General features: G+C 41.5%; 1 protein-coding gene across 1 annotated transcript in view; it reads left to right on the plus strand.

The window, feature by feature from the left end:
- LOC145408653 (uncharacterized) overlaps positions 1-18562 on the plus strand; it is a 198893-nt gene that overhangs the window by 109490 nt on the left and 70841 nt on the right. Inside the window, exons 4-7 of the mRNA XM_080279336.1 lie at positions 8131-8263; positions 10849-11054; positions 15016-15132; positions 17655-17858. Coding sequence (XP_080135462.1) covers positions 8131-8263; positions 10849-11054; positions 15016-15132; positions 17655-17858 — 660 coding nt within the window. The remainder of the gene's footprint in view (positions 1-8130; positions 8264-10848; positions 11055-15015; positions 15133-17654; positions 17859-18562) is intronic.

Consider the following 18562-nt stretch of genomic DNA (forward strand, 5'->3'; position numbering starts at 1 on the left):
TGTTAATTATGCATGCCAGTTTGAGGGTGTGTAAGGGTCTGCCACTGAGTGAAGGTGTGTGTGTGTGTGTGTGTGTGTGTGTGTGTGTGTGTGTGTGTGTGTGTGTGTGTGTGTGTGTGTGTGTGTACTGGATAGCATAAGCGTGTGTGTCAATGGTAAGGTAGTATAAATGGATTATTAATCAAAAGTAAGTAACGCTTCGCCTGAAAAGACATAGTGCTTTGGAAATCTTTTGTCTTTTAGTAATACAATTGGAAGTTTTATTTTAATGACACTGGATATTATATAAATAGCAACAGAGAATAGTCAGTATCTTGAACATGTATTTGCAAGTAAAAGAGGCAACTGTAGTAGGTACTTTGTCCAATACTAGCCAGCTCCTGTCCAAGGCAATGCCTAGATTACGAGAATTAGTCAAAGACTTCAAAGGGGGTTCTCGCTTACCCCGAAACATGTGAATGGCAATAGTCCAATACAAATCTGTAGAGTGGCAAGAATACTCAGTGTTACGTTATGGATATCATGGGCATTGGTAATGTCTTGTCACAGACCATGGGTGGCGGTGACGTAGCTACACGGAGTGCTGATGGGGCCTTCCGGTCTTTCCCTCTCCCTCCCCCCCCCCCAGTCTCTTAGTTCCCTTACCTGAAATTTATGTAGTAAGTTAACACAGCAACCCGTGAACCTCATGCCCCGTCCCCCAGAATACGGCTTGATCCTCCCTTGGCCCGCCATTTGTGGAACCCAGACTGCTCTACTGAAGCGTAATGTAGGAAAACCTATTACTGTATATTGTTTGTTAGTGCTTGATTTTACAGTGATGATAGAGCAAGGTACAGTTTGATGGTATTATAAAATTATTATGCAAAACCCATTTTACTAAACATTCGTCATTCGCTAAAGTATCATGGAGCTGACAGAAGCTGGAAATCATTCAACAGGGATATATACAAACTGCTGAGACACTTACACGGATCTGCAGACTATGCCGGCATGTGAAATCATTGGTGTGAGTAGCGTCAGTTACATACTGGAACACATGAAGTGGCCAGGTGAGCAGCATTGCTAGCATCGACTCTACCGGTCCGATAGCACTAGTATTGGAATACTGGTGCGGACAAAATGGTGCCACTGGACTCGTGTCCATCCACCCTTTGTTGGCTGCTGGGTGAAATAATTACCTACAGTTATATGTAGGAGAGGTAACTGTGGTAACCTGTGGTTTTCCATGACAATGGGTGAATAGTCCACCACTGGCTCAAAGGCCTAAGTTACGGAGGTGAATTCTGCCTCTTCCTTTACAGTAAAAATTGGAGTGTAATCATAAAAGGAATCTTATATTATCTTTTTCCTCTCCAATGAAGGGGGTAGTCTGATGAATGGGCTTTCCATTTCTTGCAACAGTTCTCCAGACGATCAATAAACGGTTGGTATGGTTACAAACTGTATTACTGAATTAGTTTTATTATTATTATTATTATTATTAATATTATTATTATTATTATTATTATTATTATTATTATTATTATTATTCCATCCATCCATCATCCAATTCTACATGGCCCCATTAGGAGCGTAGGAGCCCGGGGCTAAGCAGTTGGTCCCGACATTTAAGATGAAAGTGACCAGCCTCACTCATCCCTGAGTGGCATTATATGAGCAATAAACCCCAACCACCCCTTGGATATAAACCTTCACTGGCTCAATCCGATTGGAGCGCAATAATTACTCACTACCACCAGGCGCCAAAATTTGGTTATATGGCTACTACCCAGCGTAGTTAATGGTTTCCTGGTGTACAGGAAACCATTTGGCTTTCATTCAGTGTAGAGTCACCCACAGGCAGAAGGAAGAGGAAAGAATGAAGGAAAGAAAGACAGAAGAGGAAATGTAAAGTTACCCGTAGGCAGAAGGACAAGAAAAGAATGAAGTAAAGGAAGACGGAAGAGGATGGAAGGAATGGAGAGAGGAGAGGAAAGGGCAGACACCTAACAGCAGCACTACATTGAGTGAGTGGATGGTGAGCGCCCCCACCTACCATATATTATTATTATTACTATTATTATTATTATTATTATTATTATTATTATTGTTATTATCTTTTCAACATTCACTCAAAAGAATGTATTATTTCTGTTACTTCATTACTCGTCCCCGCTCTGGAGGGGCTCGGGAAAGGGTATTGTTTTCACTCTGTCTGTCTGTTTGTTTGTTTGTGTGTCTGTCTGTCTGTCTGTTAACGACATTACGAAAAAACTACTGGTGCAAATATGACTAAAATTACAGCGATGATGGGCTATGACTTTCTGATCATCTGATTAAATGTTGGTCCATATTGGGCCGAGACCTAGGCTATAGGCCCAAAAAATTAAAAAAATATATATTTTTTTCGCCATAACTCTTTTCAAATTCGCCATATCGACATGAAACCAAAACCTAAAGGTGCATCTTTCAAATCTGCATCCTATAACATGCCTCATTACATCAGGGGGGGTCACCCCCGGGTTAGCGGTAGGGGGGTCAATGTCAGGTGGGTCTGGCCTAAAATTTCAAATGGGCATAAAATCGTCAATTTTCACCCGATTTACTCCAAATCTGATACGTGACATCTTTGACAAGATATACTGTTCTGTATGTACGTCGACAACAAAAATAACTAACGGGGATGGGTTTGCTGTGCACTGGGACTGCTTCTTGTTTTTATCATTGTGAACGAGCGAGTTACGCAACCGAGCAAAGTTTATTCTCAGTCAAGTTTGGAAATGATCGGCCCAGCCCGATCCGACCGTCACACTAAACAGAAGCTATAGCTTATTCGATCTTATCTGAGAAAAGACGAGCCTAAAGCTTTCGAAAGCCGGCAGCTGGTTGGTGCATTCATTATTAATGGTGCATATAAAATAACTTTATAATGTTACAACCGTCTGACGATAAGATTGTTTAAAAAAAATATTATGTATAGTTATCTGCATAAGTTAATTTAAAAATGAGGCCTTACAAAGTTTATCAGATGGCCTAGATACATGTGAAATTGTGATTTTTTGGAACAAATCAAATAATGTCCTGGTAAAATGTTTCAAGTGCCTTGAATTTTTCCCCCTCAAGTTTAGGCAAATTAAGGTAAATTATGTCACTACTGCGAGAGTTTGTAAAATCTAATCTAGTAAGGCATCGGAATTCCAATGAATAATGACTGGTAAACAAGGGTGAATGAGCCATATGTCACTGTCACTTCTAAATATCCAGCATCCATACCTTGTCACAGCTCCGTTGTAAGTTGTAATTTGATATAAGATACTAAAACAATAGAAAACTTACTGATGATGCGAAAGTATAGGCAAACTGATGCGGTAGCAAAACGGTCTCAAGTAAATTCAAATATTCGTCTGCTTAGTTAAGTGGGACATCCCACGAGCAGCCTACACCCCCCTTCCCACCCTCCGTCTACCAGTGGTAAAAATTTAGGGAATATGTCATATTTCACTGGAGTTCCAACATTTTACTAGGTTAGATTTTACATACATTTGCAGTACCTTAATTTGCCTGAAGGTGGGTGGAAAAATATCAAGGTACTCGTAAAACTTTACCTTGACCTGTTTTAATTTGTTCGTAGAGTTCAAAAATTCACAGGTGTCTAGACCAATTGATAAACTTTGTAAGGCTCCGTTTTTAAATTAATCTATGGAAATACCTATATAAAATATTTTATTTAAGCAATCTTATCGTTAGATGGTTGTTGTACCCCATATAATAAAAATAATTTAAAATGCATCATTAATAATTGAATGCACTCACACAACCAAACAGCTACAAGCTTTCAAAAGCTTAAGGCTATTCTCATCTCATATCAGATAGAATAAGCTGTAATAATTTTACTCCAGTGTGAAGTAGAGTTGAAATAATTTTTGTATGTGATAAACATTCATTCAGTAAATTTTGCTATGAACAAAAAATTCGCCCATAAAGGAGTAGGAACCCCTTGGAATCTGCAGTTTTCCAAAGGAGTGTTCGGCTGCAACAGGTGAACGCCTTCATTACGAAATCAAAATTAAAAAGATTTTCCGTCGTAATACTATGTTTGGGGCATCAACTCTAGTAGTTGAATATCGGTGATTCCTTCTATAATTTTACATCAGAGGGAAATTATGATAACATGCTGCTCGATCGCTCATCACGTGCTCACTAAGCACACTTTATTGGTACTGAGTGAAGTGAAGCCGGCAGATGGTATGAGGCGCCTAGACGCGATACTTAAATAAGTAATATAGGCCTCTGAGTCTGTGTAGAGTTGTTCACCCACCATTTTGGATATAAGACATCTGCATCATCCAGATTACCAAAGTTACCTTCCTTGGGTGTCACCCTTGGTATCCACTTTGCATATCAACTCACAAAAGGTGGATGGACAACTGAATTGAGAGGCGCCAGCTGCCTGAGCCAGGATTCATACCCTGGAGGTAACGGGCAGGCAGCTTCATAGGCAACATTATTAACAACTCGGCTACCTGGTACCAACGTTGCACCATTAACACCAGTGTGCTTAACTGCACAACAGAAAAGGCTTTCTTGTGGAGGGAAAAAAAAAATATTCGCCAAATTGGTAAGATTTTGCACTTGATAATGTGTAATTTTTTTTTTTTTTTTTTTTCAATTATTTTTTTTTAGGATGTAGGACAATTAGTAAGTGATCTGGCCAGTAACAAGCAGTTACTTGGCAAAGTTGCAATTCAAGAAATATCTACCATATATTGTATGAACTCAAACAACACTTCAATCACGCAAAATGATATAATATTCATCCCAACAGTAACCATTGTCCTCGCTTTAGAAAAAAGAAAAAATGTATATTAACTAGAAAGTACACTTCTTAGCTTAGTGCATACGAGTAGGTGAAAGACTGCAAAACCTGGTTGATAAACCAAAACTTCCACCAGCCCACAATCACAGTTTAATTCCTGTGCGTCGGTGGTGTTGTGGGGGGTGGGGGCGACAAGATGAGGGATAGTTGCAGAGGCTCTATCCATGATAAAATGCAAAGGATGCATATTGTCAGACATATAATCATAGGGCAGGATGAGGACTGACCGTCTATTGAGTATAAGATGCCAGATCCACCAAAACGTATCATCTATTCCCTCAGGTAACTCGGATTTTGATTAGCAGGAAGACAGAGAGAGATGGGAATTTTCTTCACACTCCTTTCATTATCCTCCCACCCTCCCAAAAACGCCCATGTCAAGGCTTCTCCTGCATCTAACAGTTGCTTTAGGGGAGAGAAGGAAAAAAAAGAAAACATGGAAATACTGTACATGATCCTTCTCCCTCCAGCAAAAACATATGGGTTGAGAGAGAGAAAATCGATCGTTTGAGGATCCTACTCCTGACGTCAGTATGACCTCTGACTGACTGTGTGTGTGTGTGTGTGTGTGTGTGTGTGTGTGTGTGTGTGTGTGTATGGCGGAGAAATACATAAACACCGCCAACTATGGATGAGTGAATACTGCGAGGAAAAGACACAGGCACTACACACAGCATCATACGTGATACATTAGCATTACAACTGGTTTATTGGCCACAATACTTTGATATAAAATGATGATAAGTTAGTCCCACAATACTCACATGGGGAATAGGGAGGCCCCAAGGCTAGGCCACAGCAGACCAGAACATTTAACAGCAGGAACCTGATCTGGTTCCCTTCAGTCTGTTCTTGGATGTTTAAATAGTTGTGCTTTAGGAAGGACTTTCAATCCGACGTTATTTACAGCTTCACACATTTTACTCTTAGCGTGGCCTAAAATTGCCACCTTCCTATCATGAATGAAGAGATGTAACAGGTCATTAACAATGAAGTGCAATGATTGTCACTAAGAGATGACACGGAATGAAAGTACAGCCTAGACACTGACGTTTTCTGTCACTGAATAACGTGAAATTATCTATCAACGAAAATCTGAACCAAGTTAAGGTGAAAAGAACATAGACCACCATGTTTATGGTTCGTCATAAATACCTGCCGTGTCTGAACTCAGCTCATGAATGACAATTCTGATTCCAGGCTGGGGCGGTTAATAGTTTGGAGATTGGAATGTCATTAAGACAGTGTTAAGTGATCATCCACAAGACCCACTGACATGTCATACAGCCTACACACCCGCAGTAGTGTTATCACACCAGTCCTGATTGAGACTGTTGTTATTGTTGTTGTTGTTGCTGCTGTTGCTGTCGTTGCTGTTAGCCTAGACTCACCTGGACTTGAGCCCGCTGGACGGCAAGATGAAGCTGCTCTCTTCCTTCAGCCCACCATTCACTTTTTGAGGGATAACAAGAGGATTGCAGGACGTTTGTATAAGTAGATAGCAAAACAACCCTGGTATATCAGTATCACCACGACAAGACGTCCCTTCAGGACTCCTGATAAGGTAGCCCAGTCACATATACGTAAGGACAATGGGAATTGGCAAAGAAGCGGTGACACATGACAGGTGTGACTGTGTTTACATAGGACGACTTGTGGATTTAAAGAAACAAGCAGTCCAGCCAAGCCCGGACTCGAGACCGTATAAACCAATATACGTTTCTTGATTTTTCTTATAATATGTACGATGAACGGTACAGACTGTAAGGCCGCGGACAGAACACACAACTTAGTCTTCGGCTGAGAGAGAGAGAGAGAAAGAGGGGGGGCACATGACAGTCACTAGCACCATGAAGAGGACATAAACTTAGTTTATATCAAGTAAGGCTAGTTTGGTGGGGTCAGGTTAGAGCAGCGCAGTTTGGTTTGGTTAAGAATCTCGCCCAGCTCTCCCTGCATCTTCACAACGCATACTGAGGCATAGGTGGCTCTCGCACAGGAGAATCCTGGGCCAATACTTATAAAATCGCCCATTAACACAGTAAGGGCATAATGTTTTAGATTTGAACGGTAAACCTTCCTCATAAGCACCTGTCTCAGGTTCAGCCCACCATACTTGGTTATGGCGCCCTGAACAGTCACTCCAAAAGCATCGCACAGGTAGGTTACGATATCCGAAATGATCAGTAAAGCTCATGAATTGTCAGTAAGCTTTATTTAAAAGATTATAATATTCATATGAAAGCTATACGGTCAAGATAATGTCACAAACAAGCCATATATAGCATCCTTAAGAAGGCAAGTTTATCAACATGTTGAAGAAATCACCGTTCAGCTTCCAATGCCCGTCGTCAGGTGTCTCTAATTGCTTCTCATCAAGTGTGCACCGATACTTTTTGGTGTGACCGTACAATACATAACCAAGAATTAGACCCAGCGACCCTCATCAGCTACACAATGGGATGGCACAATACAATAATGCAGCACAACGTCTCCTGGCCAAGGACGCCTATTCTGATCAGAGTGGCCTGGAGAAAGGAAGAATACAGTGAAAATTAAGCAAAGAAACTACAGGTTTTAAGGCAATATTCTGACAGACTGGTTAACTCATGTAGTCGTAATACTAATCTAAAACTTAGAAAACATATTCTTATCAGATAATAAATATGTTGCGTTTTAAACGCCGTAAGCACATGGCCAATATGAAACGCTCAAAGAATAAACCTACGGTATTGCTTCAGACACTTGTCAAAGCAAGACTCTCTCTCACTCTCTCTCTCTCTCTCTCTCTGTTTGTGTTGTAGGGTTGTGTCTCCTATGTCTGCTGACGGAACTTTGTGTGTGTCTGTGTGTGTGTGTATAATCCAATGGGCGTGTGTGTGTGTGTGTGTGTGTGTGTGTGTGTGTGTAGTACAGTACAATGGGCATGTGTGTGTGTGTGTGTGTGTGTGTGTGTGTAGTACAATACAATGGGCATGTGTGTGTGTGTGTGTGTGTGTGTGTGTGTGTGTGTGTGTGTGTGTGTGTAGTACAGTACAATGGGCATGTGTGTGTGTGTGTGTGTGTGTGTGTGTGTGTGTGTGTGTGTGTGTGTGTGTGTGTGTGTGTGTGTGTGTGTGTGTGTAGTACAGTACAATGGGCATGTGTGTGTGTGTGTGTGTGTGTGTGTGTGTGTATGTGTGTTGTATGGTAAAATGGGCATGTGTGTGTGTGTGTGTGTGTGTGTGTGTGTGTGTGTGTGTGTGTGTGTAGTAAGGTCCATGTACCACCAGGTCCACTTACGGAGGTGGTTGGTGTGGTGGGGCGGCGGGCGCTGCTACCATGTGACTTCGACCCGCCTCTGTCCAACGACTCCACACACCTGGTGCTGTTCTACCGCAGCGGCGCCGGCACTCCCATATACAGGTACAGTACAATGGAGTACAAAGGAATACAAAGCACAGAAGCCAGCAACAGACATAACGTTTCATTTGAGGCTGTGTTTTACGGAAATGCCAATGGTTATGATATCTGTGTATGAGTTGAAGGAAAAGATAGTGAGCCTAAAACAATACGGCTTAGTTATGTAAGCACCCGAATGAGGGTATGACGATAATAGACAGATACTGAACGGTATCTGCACCCACATGCTAGGAGCAGGTTATTGGCTTCATCAGGATAAGGGCTGGGAGTGCCATTACCTTTCATGCCTTTGTAGTTGGCAGTGAATCATCATAGGTGGTGAACATATTTCTATGTCTCATGCTCTTTGTTGAGTGTTAAACTGCTCACATTATATTTTGGTTGCCTACCTTTGAAAAGTTTTGATAATCTTGTTGCTTTATTTACCGAGTGTCTTCTATACCATTCCTATTCTTGATTATTTTAAAGTAATGAACTGGTGCTCACCTGTATGGTAAGTGTGAGTTATGTGGTTGTGTCATTTGTGTTCAGGATGTTCAGGTGCGTGTGTCAAACGGATTCTGTTGATTATACATATAGACAGTATCTTTTGTACGGATGTACAAGTATTGCGCGAGTAAGATATTAGTATGGTGCTTAATGAATGCAGGCTTTTAGAGTGAGCAACATATGCCCACACGCAGTGGTTATTGAAAAAATATAATAAGGCTTAAAGCAAAGCCTAACACCCAAACACTAGACATTAACACTGGCAGTCAAATAGGCCCAGATCCAATCTTTCCCGCAACTATGCTAAAGAGGAGCCCTCACGAGGTGGCGCCGGTACTGTGGGTGAAGAGAAGCAGATGCAACTACTGCCTGGAAACCAAACTTACCTCGCGTGCTGCGAAGCAGATTCCTGTTCGGCTTGGTGGGACGCCATCTCCCGTGCGGGAGTAGCTGCTCCCTATTCTCTTTTGTTTGTTTGTTTGCTTCACACGGGAAATGACTCTTTGACGATCATTTCCCTTCTAAACATTTGCCGAAGACATTGAAGCTATCTTGTGCCCCAAACACGATACATTTGCTGGTTTGCTTCTTACCCATCACAGACCTAGGGCATGATCCCGCAGATACAGTCGCTTACCTGCGGTCAGTGGGTTAGCTGAATCAAGCATGCGACTGAACAACAACCAACTGCAATATACAACCGCCAACGTTGCAACGCGGGTTCCTAGTTCAGTTCTATGGGTGAGCAGGCTGCAGTAAAGAAAACGTTGTTCGAGGGTTGTAAACCGGCCCGGGAACCAAACCCGGCCGAGTGTGCTTCCGATTACACCGCCGCCGCCTCCAGATATAGTGACTGGAGTCACGATGATCTCATAGTTTGGTAACCTGAACCCAAGATGGCAACTAACCTCACACGTTTCAGTCTCGTTCCTGAACATTGGTCTGTCTGATGTCACTGGACTTTGGTCCAACATAGTACAGTGGCTTAGGTGCCCACGTATGTGTGCACGGGGAAGGTCGGTTGGTACTGGTTAGCACATCAGTTTCAAAACTGGAAGAACTCGAGTCCGTTTCTAAGGTTTTGTTAGATTGTTAAACAAAGTTTGTTTCCTCTCTTGTCCCTATTCACTCAGCAGTACAGCTATGGACCTCGATGTAAATTAGGTTGTCGTGTACCTTATTCTAGGGGAAGATTGGAACGAAGCAAAAATGGATTTGCCTTAATGACCTACGTGCAGTCAATAGGTGTTAGATTAGAGTAAATGTTTTTATTTGGTATCGTTGATAACCCTGTGTACAGCTGCGTTGTGGACCAGAATGCCGATTTTCTTTTGAATGGAACACTTAATAAATTCATATACAGTAAACTGATACATTTTATTACACTTCGAAGGCTGCAGTGCAGGGTGTCGTAAGTCATTGTTCACTGTCTCGTTATTTATCATAATGAAGTGTACAAAAATATATATCTGTGAATGTAAAGCAGGGTAGGAACCTTTATATATTTGTAAAATATAATGACGTTCTCACCCTGGTACACAGGATCATACCATAGCCGGACTGCCGTGCATGCCAACACTAGGTACATTGGTCACATTCTATTGAACCCTTTGAATCTAATTACGTGTATATCTTAATTTTGCTATATCCAGGTGAGTATAATCATTATAGAATAATTATCTCGTAATCCAGGGTTTTGATGCAGCCATAATAAATCTTTCATTACCAGGGGACTTTCCTAAGTTGAACATAATAGTCTACTAGTCTTAGTAATGCAGAAGTACGTACCCTGACTGAAAGGATTAATGAGGAACTTTATCAGCCTCGCAGAAGACTGATGACACAGCCTTTCTTAAGTTCGTTTACAAACAAGTGCAATCAGTGCGGCAACGGAACTTCTGGTCCTCTTGAGGCCGTCTGTTGTTAGGTAGATTTTGACTAATTTTTATATGATTCAAAGAGGATCAACCAAACAGAATTTTTTTCATAGTTGTGTGAATTTATTTTCTGAGCGCTAACACACAACACAAACACACACACACACACACACACACACACACACACACACACACACACAGTCATGGTCCCCCTATATACAGCGTGGATGCCAGGGGCGTGGGCGTGGAGGGCGGGAACCACTGGGCGGAGGACGGGCTGGGGGGCCGCGCCTACGTGCGGCTGGACAGAGGTCAGAGCGGCCTGGTGCTGGAGGAACTGAAGCTTACCGACCAAGGACACTACCGATGCAGGGTTGACTTTGTTGAGTCACCCACCAGGAACACCAGGATACGACTTAGAGTCATTGGTAAGTCACTGTGTCACAGGCCAGGGCTGGGCTGGATTGGTGTTTACTAGGTCAATTAGCAAAGACAAAGCCTGGTATTATAATGTTTATGTAGAAAGTGAAACCACTGCATTATAATTATTAAGGGTTATTAATACTCATATTACGTAGTTATATTGCCTGATTAGTAATGAGCGAATGATGTTTTCAAATATTTTACTCCAATGTGTTCCTTGGATTACTCATTTGGTTCCCTATAGAAGGTATGAAGCTTTGCATACGAGTAAATGGTTGTGCTGCATCATTATTTTTTTGGCTTTCGAATTCACCATATTGCTGTGTTAGGTCAGTTATATCTAAATGGAGATCACTGTAGTGTGATAATTCAATAAGTGTTGTACCACTGAAGATTTATGTAAAATTACCGAGATGCTTTAATCGAAATGAAATCCCCAAACTTTCCCCCTGCATCAGTTTAGTAACAAACCCGTGTTCGAAAGAACTGCACTTAACCGATTGATCCACCTGACTAAAAATACTAATTTGTTTTTAGTCCTTTACAAATATTCCAGTCAGTTTAGGATGCTTAGATTAATTGCACTGGCGACCAAAGTGAAAACTGATTATTGCAAATGATTTTTAAAAATGCTGTCATGCAAAATCATATACCGGTATATAAGAAATTTTGGCCAAACGTAATATTAGTACTGCTTGTAGTAAAACAGCGCAGAAGAACATCATCTCTTCTCCAAGAATGATGTGGCAGTCATAAGACAGTGAAATGTTTGTGCTACAGGAAATGACAGGCACTAAAAATGGCGAGATTTATGAAAATAATCACATAGCATTTTAGAAGTTTAACACTGATACTGCATCTCCAAATGCTTCATGAACTAGTTATTCATAATAAAATTGCATGGTTTAATAATAATTGCTGCATAATGCAAAATAAAAGCTAAACAGAAAAAAAAAATCTCACGGCACTTTAATATTTAGACAATTATTTTTTTACATTCTCATGAAAACTTATATCACTTTAGCTCTTTTTCTAAACTGTAGAAGATTTGCCAAGACTGCTGTACATAATGTAAGTCGGTTCATATAATATTTAACGTACGAACTTGGCTGGGCATGATGCAAGCCTTGAAGATGACTGTGCTGAAAGCAATACTTATATATGTGATTGGTGTAATTGTAAGAATAGATAATACCGTGGTACTCACTTATCAATGCTTCGTTATTTATCAGTATCGTTTTGTGACTAATGCTAGCCATTACTTCCAGTTTGTTGCCCATTCTGAACACCTACCTTTTCACCCATCTGCAAACTGTCGAATATGACAAATTTTTACCCTTGTCCTCCACCTTTCAGCCTGCTTGTTTTTCCTTATGTGATTAATTGTCCGTTGCTTTGATGCAGGTCTGGCCTCTTTATCATTGATGATTTTACTCTCTGATGTGTAATGCAGGCTGATGAAACCTAATGTCCAGAAGCCTTCCATTAATGTCAGAAAGACTTTAGGGGTTTGCCTTCCCCTTCGTCACTTCAGTTTTAAACGTTCAGCCGTATAATCTCGCAGTCTGAATGAGACATAAGGAAACGTCGCCATCAACTCACCTCTATTATCAATTTTACATACGTCAAATTTATATTTTAAAAAAATTTGCATGTCCTTGTGTTTGTCTTCGTACCATCTATTTATGTTTTTGTTCCTTTATGCGATGTTTATCCGTCCTTTCTATTTGTATTCCCCACTCAACCTCCTTTTTTCTTTTCACAATCTTTCACTTCCTCATTGTTTCTCGCCGTACCAGTGCATCTGCGTTCTTTCCCATCATGCTAGAGGAGGTACCCAGTAGTTACCAATATTTGAAAGCAGGATGGAAACCACTTGTCGTACGGTGTGTGGATGGTAGTTGGCAGTGCACGCACCCCTTGTTTGTTAGTGTGTCAAATGGCGTTGTGCAGGGTGGATGCCTTCGCTGAATGTGTGTGTTTTATTATCGTAGTGTTTGCGTTAGTGTGAGAATTTTGTGATCTCAAAAATGGAGGATGTGAAAGAACAACGTGTGTGCATCAAGTTTTGTGTGAAACTCGGGAAGCACGCAGCAGAAACTCATCAACTGTTAAAACATTGCTTTGAAGGTTACACTGCCCTACAAATGGTTTGAGCATTTTAAAAATGGACGAACGTCATCAGATGACGTTGCACGTTCTAGTCGCCCTTCCACTAGTTTAACTCTTGACTATGTGGCCAAAGTTCTTGTAACCAACCCAGAAGATTAGAGGAGGACAATCCACGATATTTGTGACTTTGTTAGCCTATCGTATGGAACTTGCCAACGCATTTTGTCTGGAGACCTTGATATGAGACGAATCTCCGCCAAGTTTGTACCGAGGCTCCTGACTGATAAGCAAAAGCAGAACCACGTGGAGGTCTGCACAGAGCTCAAGGAAATGGCTAGAAATAGCTCTAATTTCCTCTCAAGTGCCATTCCTGGTGGTGAATGCTGGGTTTACAGGTACGATCCAGAAACCAAACAACAGTCATCGCAATGGAAGAGCCCAACTCTGCCCAGGCCAGAGAAGGCATGTGAAGTCAAGAACAATGTGAAGTCAATGTTCATCACCTTCTTCAGCATGGAGGGCATTGATCATAAGGAAATCGTTCCTGAAGGACAGACCGTCAATGCAAAGTTCTACTGTGACATTTCGAGACAGCTGCAGGAGGACGTAAAGTGAAAACGTCCAGACAAGTGAAAATCCAGCTGAAAGGACTAAGATCTGACACCAATGAGGAGATCCAGGAAGAATCGCAGGTCCTGAACAAGCTGATGCTCAAAGACTTCCAGAACGCGTTCCGATCCTGCGAGACACACTGGGATCAATGCCTGCATGCCCAAGAAGACTACTTTGAAGGGGACGGTGGTGATTAGGACTTGATGTAAGCGTTTTTCCTTCTTTATTCAAATCTCGGGAACTTTTAGGTAGCGCTTGCTGTCGCCCATCCCACAATCCTGCTCATCGTCCATCCTCCCCCAACACTGAAGTCGAAGAACTTCACTGTCTATCTCTCTTACTGTATCATTTGTTTTTCTTCTGCCATCCTATGTTTACTCATCATCCCACAAAACTTGTCTACCCCATTCATCACTTGCTTACATTTTCTCACCCTCTTTCTAGCATCCTCCATTTCTAATGCATCTCTCTATCTGGTTTGTTTTACTGCATCATTTGTCTGCCTTTTTGCATTCCACGTATACCCATCGCCCCACATTATTGTCTGCTTCTGTTGTCAGCCTTTCACATCCTTTTATTCTGTATCTGTCTATCTATATCCTGACGCCTTATTTCCGAAGGGGATACCCATAAACGAACCTCCTCCATGCAACCCTGCCCTCATTTATCAGGCTACCTTTTCTCTAACTCATACCTGACCCACTCATATACCTCGCACCTCCATTCTTTCATGTCAAAAATGGTGTTATCTCTCCCCACTACCCCTCAACCTCGTTCAGAATAATCTCGTGGCCAATCATTCTCCTTTCTGTGCACATGGTCTCCTCAATATCTATTGTATCACACCATCCGGCTAGATTCATAGCTCTCCACCTGTCTGCTGTCATAACTCTTGTCTGGTCACCATCATCGCCACCCATCCTATATTCCAGGTCATCCATCCTTCCCATCACTCATTCAAGCTGACCATCTACCGTTTATGCGCCTGTCTTATACTTGCAGTTCGTTTTACCACATACCTTTTGCCTATCCCTCTCCTTCACTTTGTATCTTACTTCCCACTGCATTACCCTGCATCACCCACTACGTGATCTACTGCTTCCCCATGCCTCAGGCCCTGAATTAGTTCCTCTTCACCCATTGCCCCCCCCCCCAACTACATCTCCGACTTGTTTCTTCCTGCCTCACCTCCAACCGGCTCGCACTGCCACATCCTCCCATGCCTCTCCCTGCTTCCCCCAGAGCCGCCCCTGAGCCTGACCGTGACCAGCGACTACTCTCCGAACTCCAGGTTGAAGAGTGTAGCAGGTCCGTTCCCTGAGGGCGCCGAGGTCACTCTGTCCTGCCAGGTGCTTGGAGGTGAGTGTTGTCAGGTCATCAGAAGTGAGCATTGTCAGGTCATCAGAAATCAATGTTGTCAGGTCATCAGCACCCACTGTTGCTAGGTCATCAGAGGTCAGTGTCATCAGGTCGTCAAAAATTTAGGGTGGTGGCACAAATGGTATCATATGTCAGGCACGATACAACAATATGTTCACTCACCTGTAAAGTACAATTGGTAATTTATTAGGTATCTGAAGAAGTAGTTAAATGGAAGTTGTGGATGTTTGTCGACTGAAAAAAGTTGAAAATGTATATAAACTGATGTTCACTATAATGTGAAGTCACGGATGTTTATAGACTGACGTATGAAAAGGGATTAATGTTGGCAGACAGTTCTTCTGCCTCTGTTTCACACTGAGGGCATGTCCGTCATATTCCTCCAAGGTGCTTCATATCAAAGAGAATCATATATGGACAGAGAAACATACAGAACCAGACCCCCCTCAGCTTAGAAATATTTGACACACACACACACACACACACACACACACACACACACACACACACACACACACACACACACACACACACACACACACACACACACACACATTATTCTGTCTCACATCTCGGTCACTCTTCCTCACCTCCAAATTTACTTTGATATAGTAATAGTAATAGCTTCATGTCCTCACCCTGTTTGCTTTTAAAATTGGTCTACTTCTTTTAAAACTGTCTTGATTAAGGCTTGTCTCTTCTAACATGAATGCAATCGTATGTCTCTACCCCCGCACAAAAAACAACGAAGAAGTTTCTGGCCTTAAAAAAAAAAAAAAAAAAAAAAAAAAAGTTTTACTGGGCTTGCATCTACCCGCTTCAACTTAGGGCAGATCTCAAGTTCTGAAGCGGTTCCTGAGGGCGGGGCAATATCTAACCCATCCATTTCGAGATACCGCTGCGATAAGGAGGACAATCGCCTAACAGTAACAGGGAAGAAATCCTTAAACAGCGTCTTGGTAATAAAGGGGTTATACAGTGGTTCACTTACTAAGCCAGCTTCTCTGTCTTTACTCAGTCCTGTGAAGGAAGTAGGTCAGCCTGACACAGTTAATTGATAATAGGATAACCTGACTGACGTTCTGTAGGCTATTTTAGGTTCATGTCGTCTGATTTAAACCTTCTCCTCACTAAGACCAAAGCCTCATCAGGACTGCAAGTAATTTCTACTTGTTTGTTCTTGCTACCTACTGACGAAAGCTTTTCCTTCAGCCATGGAACGGGCCTCAGTAATGACGGAGTCAAATAAGGTTGTATGTAACATCCCCTTTTTGAGAAGTTCCTCCCAAAGTAAATGACATATCTTGGATACTAAAGGAAAGAAAAATAAATCATGGGAGTAAAGCTGCTAATCGGACACATTATTACACAAATTTGTCGATTCGTGTAGGTCGGGACAAAGAATGGAAGAAAACGTCCCGTTTCACTGGACCTTGATCTGCACAAGCGGTTCTAACTGCCACACATGACCTTGGTGCCACTGAGAATGTCTTTTCTAAAACGTGACCCAGTGAAAAGATATTATCTTCTGTTTTTTTTTTTTTTTTTTCAGCATAGACAAGTGGACAAATCTGCACTAAAAAAATGTTCAGTCCAGTCTAGACTTCAGGGTGGAGAGACCCTTGCTGTCGCTCTAAGTCTGTTACTTCACTGACATTGAGCATCTTATCTTGTGGGCTTGGTGGATGTCAGCAATATTTTCGCTGCAACTAATACGTCATACAAAAATTAGCTTTGTCAGTTTTCTTCTGTATCACTGTTCCTTCCCGGCCACTTTTTTTTTTTCTTTATACTCTCCTCTTTATCTGTTTGCCAATCTGTCACTGTTGTCAGACTCCCTTGCCCACTCTTGTTCCCAGGCAGTTGTTCTTTTGTAGTTTTCCTGACACAAACGCTCTCATACTTGCAATCACAACACTCGAAGCCACACCTGCTTTTGACTCCACTTCAGTTATCTCTCTCTCTCTCTCTCTCTCTCTCTCTCTCTCTCTGTCTCTGAGTGTTCCTTCATGTAGGTATTCTGTGACTTCGTCTCCTTCTTTTTCTACTTTTCTTTAAAATTATTTTTAATATTTAGTCCACTTTATATTTTCATTTACCATTTTTATCAGTCACCCCTTAAGTCATATTGCATCTAATCCATTGCTGAAGCTGCCTTTCTAAACCTGGAAATGCTCTTAGGGTCCTATTCATATCTTAGCTATTTATTATGCGTAGTACACCTTGGTAGTCCCTTCCATGTTATTATGTACATTGTATCTATATCTATATATCTATATCTGCCAATCTATTTGTGTATCTGTATGTAGTATTCACATAGGTTACTTCAGCAATAATAAACACGATAGAAGGGGAATACGCAACTTTCGCAGTCATATTCCACTTACCTCCAGTTACCTGCTAATTATCCAGGTGCCCTTGTTCTTTTTGTAACTTATCTTGCATAGCACACTAGGCTTACTAAATTAGTCGTTTGTGTGTGTGTGTGTGTGTGTGCGCAGGTCATCCCCGTCCTCAGGTCAGCTGGTGGCAGGAGGGGTCACTGCTGGACGACGTGAGTGAGGTACAGACGGGTCAGGTGACACGCAACGCACTCTCCCTCCCGCCCCTCACCCGCGCTGACCTCAACAACACACTCACCTGCCAGGCCTCCAACTCAGACCTTACCATTCCACTGTCCCACGCTGTTACCATAGACATGATATGTGAGTATATACCATAGATATAATAATGTATGTACCATGTCACCATAGACCTCAACAACACACTCACCTGCCAGGCCTCCAACTCAGACCTTACCGTACTAATGTCCCACGCTGTTACCATATAGATGATATGAGAGTATATTTATAAGAGGCTATATAGACATATATCAGTATATCATCAACACACCTGCCAGGCCTCCAGCTCAAACCTTACCATACCACTGTCCCACACTGTTACCATAGATATGATATGTCGGTATAAACACATGACATGTGAATATGTAAACATGTATGTGAGTATTGTATCTACGTCAGCAACACACTCACCTACCAGTCATCCAACTCATACCTTACCATACCACTGACCCACACTGTTACCATAGACATTATATATGCGTATATACTGTAGGTAAATTGTGTCAGTATATACCATAGACATTATATATTAGTATATACCATAGACATTATATATTAGTAAATATCATAGACATTATATATTAGTATATACCATAGACATTATATATTAGTATATATCATAGACATTATATATTAGTATATACCACTGACATTATATATTAGTATATATCATAGACATTATATATTAGTATATACCATGTACAATATATATTAGTATATACCACAGACATTATATATTAGTATGTACCATAGACAGTATATATTAGTATTTACCAGAGACAATATAC

This window comes from Coenobita brevimanus, chromosome 78 (assembly GCF_032717465.1).
Source record: "Coenobita brevimanus isolate Jiangsu-jjx chromosome 78, ASM3271746v2, whole genome shotgun sequence".
Classification (NCBI taxonomy): domain Eukaryota; kingdom Metazoa; phylum Arthropoda; class Malacostraca; order Decapoda; family Coenobitidae; genus Coenobita; species Coenobita brevimanus.